This window comes from Drosophila montana, unplaced genomic scaffold (assembly GCF_035044405.1).
Source record: "Drosophila montana isolate Dmon_TW-CO22-7 unplaced genomic scaffold, ASM3504440v1 contig_2781_1, whole genome shotgun sequence".
Taxonomy (NCBI): Eukaryota; Metazoa; Arthropoda; class Insecta; order Diptera; family Drosophilidae; genus Drosophila; species Drosophila montana.
The window spans coordinates 380,622-389,399 of NW_026997652.1; the positions used below are offsets into that span (position 1 = coordinate 380,622).

The 8,778-nt window shown below is 44.5% G+C and overlaps 2 protein-coding genes across 2 annotated transcripts; one reads left to right on the forward strand and one right to left on the reverse strand.

The window, feature by feature from the left end:
* Positions 1-41: 41 nt before the first annotated feature.
* On the forward strand, positions 42-2,497 carry Mks1 (Meckel syndrome, type 1). The gene has a single exon (XM_064684568.1). The coding sequence runs from the start codon at positions 493-495 to the stop codon at positions 2,485-2,487; it is 1,995 nt and encodes a 664-aa protein (XP_064540638.1). The 5' UTR covers positions 42-492; the 3' UTR covers positions 2,488-2,497.
* A 1,762-nt stretch (positions 2,498-4,259) lies between these two features.
* Positions 4,260-7,556, reverse strand: Cpr11A (Cuticular protein 11A). Its single transcript, XM_064684569.1, has 4 exons — positions 7,464-7,556; positions 5,861-6,072; positions 4,652-4,831; positions 4,260-4,589 (listed from the first exon to the last, which is right to left on the reverse strand). Exons 1-4 carry the CDS (start codon positions 7,473-7,475, stop codon positions 4,265-4,267), a joined length of 729 nt encoding a protein of 242 aa, XP_064540639.1. The 5' UTR covers positions 7,476-7,556; the 3' UTR covers positions 4,260-4,264.
* Between the last annotated feature and the right edge of the window lie 1,222 nt (positions 7,557-8,778).

Consider the following 8,778-nt stretch of genomic DNA (forward strand, 5'->3'; position numbering starts at 1 on the left):
CACACACACATACACACGCACGCACACTCATTTGATCAAACGCGCGCGCGCACACCTAGAAGCCAGTTGGCAGGTCTGGGCACACACGCACACACACAAATATACCAATTGACTAAAGCGCCTTTTGGTATTTTTTAGCGCAAGGTAAACGATATGTGGCTATGCTGCCATAGTAAAAGAGTTCAAATGAGAGCAAACTAAAGCAGGTGCTTTTGCAAGAAAAGCATAAATTAAATTAATTTTCAGGTATAGCCAAAGCTGCTTGCACGTGCAGCTATAAAGCGTATAAATATGTTAACATTTAAATAAAAGTTTGCGCGCGCAGCGCTGCCACTTAGAAAAATGCCAAATTCCTGTCACATTTTCAGTATTTTTAGCTGTGGCAATCGATTAATCGAAACGTGCTATCGTTGCCATAACGACTAAAAACAAATTGAATTACAAAAAAAAGGACAACAAAAACAAACATAATTTTGACAATTCCGGTACAAAATGTACAGAAGCAGCGCACCAAAACGCACGGGCATTTATCGCGTCAGAGGCAACATAGCGGACCTGCGGCTGGAGCTGAAGTTGCGACATGTCAGCGAATGGCTGCCCGTGCCGAAATTTGAATATACGGGCGCCAAAGTCAACTACGGCGATCATTATCCGGAAAGTCCGCGCAACGGCGGCTGGTCGGACTGTTTCATTTATGTGCCCTACGAGGATCAATATGGCAATAACTATTATACGTACTACAACTATTATAATCCGGGCAGCGACTATCCCGGCAGCAGCCGCACCAGTCGCAGCCGCAGCAGCAGCAGCGGCGTCATCCCCGGGCGCACCTATCCCAGCAGCAGCCATTCGCAGCTGGGCGAGCAGCCGGTGGATGCGGCGTTCAGTGCGCTAAATCCGGAGCTGTGCAACGGATCGACGGCCAGTCTGTGCATCGGCTGGCAGCAGAAGCACTTCAGTCGCACGGAGCTGGAGCGCTACGGCGATGCCAGCCAGTGCATCACGACGCTGCAGCGTCGCTACCATCGCTGGACGCGGCACATTGTCGAGCTGCAGCGGCGCCATCGGCTGCGCGTCCAGCGGCAGGCGGAGGAGGAGGCGGAGGAGGCGGCGGAGGCGGAGCAGCAGATCCGTGTGCGCCGGCGCCGCAAATCGAAGCGCAAATCGGCGCGCTCCAAGACGCCGCCGCTCTCCTCGCTGGCCATATCCGAATATAGCGTGGAGGCGCAGCCGTCGCCGCCGCCAGACGATCCCAATTTCGCGTCGCGCACCTGCCTCGTGCACACGCTCATCGATGCCGATTTGCGCGAGCTGCCGGACGCGGACTGGCCGCCGGAGGCCCGACACTTGCACGACCAGGGCTACCAGCTGATGTTCGTCTATGCGCAGCTGCAGCGGGACACGCTGCTGCTGAGCCTGCGCTACCAGCCGTCGGAGGGCCTGCTCTATGTCTATCCGGACTTCAGCACAACCGCCGACGACATGGACTACGTGCTCCAGATCGACAACGATTGCCGGCAGCTGTACGCCTACGGGTTCCATCATGCAATCGATGTGGCCGCCGTGAAGTCGTCGCAGCCGCTGGAGCATCTGCTGCTGGAGCAGCTGCCAACGCCGGCCGACTCGCTGCCCGGCTCGGACGCCAGCGCCGAGCAGCTGGTTAGCTACTATCAAGCGAAACGGAGCGGCGCCTCCTCGCTGCGCCGCCTGCTCCAGTTCCAGCTGCCGCCGAAGCGCATGCGACGCGTCACCCTGCTGCTCCAGCTGCACGAGGCCCAGCACTTCGAGTACCCGAACATCCATGTGCGCTACTATGTGAATCCGCCGTCGCACACGCTGCTGGAGCCGGCCAATCCGAACGATCCGTTCCCGTTGCGCGGCGCCACCGCGACCAGCGTGGCGGGCGGCGCCGCCAGGCTGGCCCACTTCTCGCACTGCTGGCAGCTGACGCTGCTCTGCGAGGAGCCCCATGAGCCGCACCAGCTGCTCCACATCTACTTCGAGGTGATCAGCGTCGATGGCTGGCAGCGCGAGCGCTGCGAGGGCTACGCCCATTTCGCGTGCTCGCTGCTGTCGCCGCTGCCCGCGGCCGTGTCCGCCGGCCTGCGGCTGCAGTGCATCCGTCCCCAGGGCAGCTGGTTGGATGCGCTCAATCGCTACTTTATCGGCGGCCGTTCGCTGTTCGACTTTGTCGGCTACTTCAAGAGCCGCTCGCGCGACAACCTGATCCACAACCGCCTCGAGGCGGGCCGCTCGCACATCATGCGCAGCACCGGGACGCTGCTCTTCAGCGTCCAGAAGCTGCAGCAGCGCCACCAGCCGTTCGGCTACCTGCTCACCGCGGAGGACAGCGACGACGATGACAGTCCTGCGCCCGGCCACAGGGACAAGCCGGCCGTATCCGCAACCCTGCAGGAGGTTATGGTGGCCTATGTGGAGGCGCGGGAGCGCATCGAGGCGCTGCTCGGCCAGTCCGCGTTGGTCTAGTAAAGCTTTTAGCGCCCGAGCAGGGATCAGCACAGTTGGGTCCACGAGCTGCATTTGATTTAAGTTTTCCAACAGTATTCAATTATTATTTATTAATCTTGTTTTCAAGCAGCGAAAAGCCTGCTAGATGCGACCTAACACATCACGGCGCCCGAGCAGGGACTTTGCTATATCTTTATTTTACATTTTAAAACAATTTTTGTTTTTTTTTTTTCTAACCAAAATGAGTTAAATTAAATATTTGCATGCGTAATTTAAGCGCCATCATAGTAAATCAAAGCATACCTGTAGGCGTCTCCACAATTTACAATGCGGCCGACTGCCCAAACATGACTATTTCATCTCCATGTTAGACTGTAGCATAACAGCTGCATGGCTATGTAACTTAGGTTTCCGTTTAGCATAAGATACTATTTTTTTTTACTAGAATAAAACTAAATACTAATATAAAGCTGATTGCAAACTTACAAGCAACTTTAACACCAGCTTGTAGACCAAGGCGCCCGAGCAGGGACTTTGGCTATATCTTTATTTTACATTTTAAAACAATTTTTGTTTTTCTTTTTTTCTAACCAAAGTGAGTTAAATTAAATAGCAATAACAACTATTTGCATACTTGCAGGCACGAGCGTAATTTAAAGGCTATCATAGTTAGTCGAAGCATACTTGTGGGCGACTCTACAATTTACAATGCGGAAACATGACTATTTCAGCTCCATGCTATTGGACTGCACCACAAAAGCTGCCCAGCTATGTATAATATATTATTGCTTTTACTAGACCATAACTTAATGCTATTATAAGCCGCATTGCAAAATTACAAGCGACTTTAACGCCAGCTTGTAGACCAAGGCGCCCGAGCAGGGACTTTGGCTGTATACGAAGATTCTTTTCAGTCGAAAAAGCAAACATGTCTATTTTATTCTTTTCGAATAATTACAGTTTCATAGGATTTATGCTTATCGAGCGATCTTTGTTAAGATTTCCACCTGTAACTGTTTACTGTTCAAATAAGCTAACATAATTTGAAGCTCTTTAAGCAAAAATAAGCAGAATATAAGAGTAAATAGTGACTGGAATATCAACCGTTCAACTTCGGCGCTCCAGTAGGAGCTTTGACATAAGTTTTCCACAAAGCAAACCTAACCTAACTTTTATGCTCAGAATGCAAACGGATTTAACCTCACTTCGATGCCGAGAGCGAATAAAGGCGCCCGAGCAGGGACGCGAAATATATCTATCAAGCGCTGAGCTTTAATGACGTCTTACTTTTCACTAGCAAAAGTTAAATAAGTACATTTTCATTTAAGTGGAAAGATAATAATCAACTTAAGCCTTTGCATGCTGGCGCCCGAGCAGGGACATTTCCGGTCGCTTTCAACATAAACAAACACAAAGCGAACTTAGTTTAGCCATCATTTTATTTACTACTAATATCACTCAGTGTATATACATATATATATTCATATATAGATTCATTGTCATGTTCATTTGCGTCCCGTCTGGGCTTGTCTTTGTGTAAGTGTGTTTGTGTACTTCTCTGTGTGTGTGTGTGTGTGTGTGTAGGGAATTATCAGGGTTTCAGGGGATATATATTGTATACATATAACACTAAAAGATGATAAAAAAAAAAATAAATTTCGCTACTTGTTAATTGCCTGTTGGGAGGTTGCGCTTAAAACTAAATACTTGGGCTTAGGGTCAAAGGTTTTAACTGGGGGCGGAACAGGACAGGACGGGACGGGGCGGGGCGGGGCGGGGCTAACGCCTGAGGCACTTATGCCGTGGGCAGATACAGACGCGAGGGCGCTGCCGGTGGCTGATAATCATAGCCAGGTCCATAGGGATTGCCGTTGCCGTTGTCGTTGTCGTTGCCGTTGCCGTTGCCAGGTCCGTAGGCATTGTCGGAGCCGAGGCCATTGCCGTAGGCACTGCCGGGTCCGCTGTAGCTGTAATCGTCGCCGCTCTGGCCGCTGCCGCGCAGCGGTCCGCCCTGTTCGAGATTCAGGCTCTGCTGGAGGAACTGGAAGCGGTTCTTGTTGCCCAACAGGCTGCTCGGATCGACGGCGGGCCTCTGACCGGCTGACACCAGCTGCTGTGGCCTGAACAAAGCAATTTGATTTATTATTCAATTTGTCTTTTCTCTTACAAATGCTGCACTTACTCGGGTATGTCCAGATCCAGCTCCGTGATGGGATGGTAGCCAAACTCATCGGCCGTGTAGCGGGTCTTGTAGCGCTTGCCATCGGCACCGGTAAACGAATACGAGCCGCTCACCACAAAGGTCTTGTCGTCCCTCAATTTGCCAACGCTGTTCAACTCAATGCCGTTCTGGGTCTTCAATCTATGAAATATGGGTGTGTTATCGATTAATCGTTATCGAAGTGAGGTATTTAAATTTCATTTAGAAATACTTTTGCATATACATATGTATACCATATATTTGAATACTATAGATCGATTCGCCAGTAAATCATATCTGTTGTTATCGATTAATCGTTATCGAAAGTTTCACAATTCGATTTGCAAATACTTTTGCATATATACTATATATTTAAATACCATAGATAGATTAGCCAGTAAATCATATCTGTTGTTATCGATTAATCGTTATCGAAAGTTTCACAATTCGATTTGGAAATACTTTTGCGCATGTACTTTAAATACATTAATACCATAGTTAGATTAGCCAGTAAATCATATCTATTGTTATCGATTAATCGTTATCGGTGAAGAGTTTCACAATTCAACTTGGAAATATTTATGTTTATATACTTTATATTTGAACACAATAGATAGATTCGCTTGTAAATTCGAGCTAATGTTATCGATTAATCGTTATCGAGTTAAGTTTCACGATTCAATTTGGATATACTTTTGTATATATACTCTGAATATATATTCCTACTATAGATAGATTCGCCAGTAAATCCCAACTATGGTTATCGATTAATCGTTCAAATTGTATCATTCGTTTTTCTGCTACCCTAATTTTCTTGCTATTATTTTATCGATTACGCATAATCAAAATTACATTTCGCTCTACAAGAAATATCTCTCTCGATTCGTTTTCAAAAGTTAATTCGGATTCATTTCGACTCTTTTTCGTTTCGGTGTTCTTGAGTCCGAATCGATTACAAATCGTTTTCACTCCTAACCGCTGGAGAACAAGCTGGTTGCATTTCGATAGAAGTTACATCCGTAAAAATTTGCTTTTCAAAACTTTAAACTTTAACAAAAACAACAAAAAATATTGAATCGATATCGAAATGAAAAACAATTTGTTAATGTTCGTTAAGCGCACTTAAATTGTTCCCAGTGGCATTTGCTGTCGCTGTTATCGATAATTAATCGACTCACGGCTGACACTTACGCGAGTTTATATTTTTTGCCCGAATTTATGTTTTGCAGCTTCTCGGTCTTGGCCTTCATCACGTCGCCGCTGAACTGCACGGCCGGCTTATCGTCATCGATGTCCTCGGGCAGGGTATAGATATCGCCGGGATTGTATTTGAACAGGTCCAGATTGCGATCTGTCAGATGCTTGACATCGGCGAGCGCCAGCGCCGCAAAGCACAAAACCAGCTGAGGCAGCGACAGAGAGAGAGAGAGAGAGACAGACAGAGAGAGAGATAAAGGGAGAGAGAAGAAGAAGATTATGCGATTAGTTTGATTGGGTGATTTGTGTGTTCACGTTTTGTGCGAGCTTAAATGACGCTGTCACTTAACAGCGAAGAAGAAGAAGAAGACGACGGCGAAAAAAAAAACGGAATATGGAAATGTGTGCCATGTTATTTGTTTTTTTTTTTTATTTTATTTAAACGAGCGCTGCATAAATCACGGGCTTGTGGTCTGTGCCAAGTGTCCGACGCGTATTGTTTTATGCATTTAATGTTTTAATTCTTTTTTATTTTTGTTTTTGTTGGTGTCGCTGCAAAAAAAAAAAACAACAGCCAAAACGACAGGCGTTTAAAACAGCAGCAATTAATCAAAGCGGCAGCGTGCGCGCGCGTTTTGCTGGCGTTTTCTTAGCGTCTTCGAAACGCTGTCGCTGACGCTGTCGCCTTGGCTGCCGTCGCTTTGTCTCGCGCGTTTCGTTCAGCTTTGCTGCTGTTGCTGTTGTTGTTGCCGTCGTTGTAGTTGTTGTTCTTGTTGTTGTTGTTGCTAATGGGCTTTGATTTATTTGATCTGCGTTTAAGCCGTTTCAATGTTTGGCCTCTGCTTTGGCTCCTTTTGTGCTACTCTTGAGTGCTACAAAAATATGCTGTTATTTATTTTTTTTTCTTTCTGGTTGACAGTTGCAGAGCGCGCAGCTTCTGGAATGTGTGTGAGAGAGCGGGAAAGCAGAGCCTGGAAGCAGGAATAAGCCTGGCGCTCTTTGCTCTGGCTAACGGGTCCTACACACCGCACATTGTGAATGAAGCTAATTAGCATAAGGCAAACAACAAAAAAAAAAACCAAAAAAGCCAAAGTTCAATTTTAAGATTAAAGAGCTCACGATTTGTAGGAAATGTTAATTAGCAAGCCGGCAAAAATAGCAAAATATAAGCCAGAATTTAAATACAAAAGAATTCAAGTCTCGTTTGAAGCTGCCTTTAAATAAAAATTTAAACAAAAATATTTGGCGCTTTTCTTTTAAAAAAAGGATAAACTTATCTACAAACTTAGCCATTTTACAAAAGGATATGTCTTAAAGCTACACATTTGGGCACACCGTTTTATTTTTTTAGAGTTTCTTGTCCTTTTTTTTTATAAAAAAAAATGGTAACACTTAAAAACACATTCGTTCACTTTTGCGGTTTTTCTGGTTTGTGGGATAACACGATAAAAAAAATGTTTAGATCTCCAGGATTTATGTATTTATAAATATTTTTTTTTTTATAGATTTTTATTTGATCACTTATCACACGAAGTTCGCTTGGTTCTATTAATTAATTAATTAATTTATTTTCTTTTGCTTTTTACAATCAACTTACAAAACTCTTCATGTTTTTAGTGTGTGTTGGTGTGTGCGTGTAGGGTATCCTAAGCCGAACTGCAAGTGGAAACTGTGAGACTCGCAGCGAGAGGTGCGTTGTGCACAGGTTCTAACAAATAAATACAAACGCTGCCACTTCTTGTTTCCTTATATATGGTCTTTTGATAAGCTCTAAACAACGCTGCCGGCGTCGCAGCGTGTATCGCGCGCACGCAAAAAAAAAAAAAAGATGAAATCGAAAAAAAGAAGAAATAGAAAAAAAAAGAAGACCCAACCGAACCGGACAACGAACCGCAACAGCACCCAACCCGATGCGGACATGGCGAGAACGTCGCCAGTTGTCAGCGCGTTGCGTGCTGCCATACCCTGTAACCAATATCGCCAAGCTGTCCATAGGAACTCGGAGTCCGGCAGGCCGAGAGACTTGAAAGTTGTCTCTGCGTGCGCTCTTTTACTTACTTAACTTAAATAAAACCTATTTACGATCTACACGAGAACGGGGACGATCGTAATGATCTGGGCTGCAACAATTTGTGACATCATATTACTCTCAATTTTCGTTTTCGTGGGAAAATAATAAAAAATAACTAACGATCTATTTGATATGTGATATACTTATAACTCAGAGTCTAGGAAGCCTAGAAGTTAAATATGCATATGAAAGTAGATCATATATAAGCCAAACTTAAGCAGAAAATATATTACTATCTATATTACTATCTATAGGAACTCAGAGTCTAGCTGAGCTGGAGACAACAAATTTGGGTTCCTGCATAATTTGATCATATTTATGTTTCTTTCTTAAGAACAAACTTAAATTAATAAAAAAAAACTTGGTATGTGGGCTCCTGCATATAAAAGTAGATCAATTTATTTAAAAATAATAATAATTTATTATAAGATATAAATGACCATCTTAAGGATCTCAGAGTCTAGCAAAGCTAGAGGTCAACTATTTGTTGTATGTGGATTCCTGCCTATCAAAGTAAACTAAAAGAACTTTGACAGCTCTGAAGTACTTCTTTTTTCAAGGGTAACTAAATGATAAAGAGAATTACAAATACAATCCCATATAAACTCCGACTCCCATGTTGGAGCTTAGACTATGGAATTTCGAATACTATAAGAAGTGTTTCATATATTCTTTTCGCATATGTTTCTTTCGCATATGTTTTAGCGTGAAAAGTTTAGATTTCAGCCCTTATTAGACACAGATTTTTATACATACTCAAAACTAATATTGGTCAGATCGGGAGATAGGAAAATTGCTTGTAAGATCTATAAAAAGGCAATGAAATTACGCATAAGCAAAT

Bases quoted from the DNA above. Each gene is read 5' to 3' on its own strand.
- Cpr11A (XM_064684569.1), bottom strand. The intron at 4,832-5,860 runs GTAAGTGTCAGC...CATATTTCATAG, and splicing joins GGCAAAAAATATAAACTCGC to ATTGAAGACCCAGAACGGCA. The intron at 4,590-4,651 runs GTAAGTGCAGCA...TGCTTTGTTCAG, and splicing joins CTGGATCTGGACATACCCGA to GCCACAGCAGCTGGTGTCAG.
- Mks1 (XM_064684568.1), top strand. From the start codon at position 493: ATGTACAGAAGCAGCGCACCAAAACGCACGGGCATTTATCGCGTCAGA.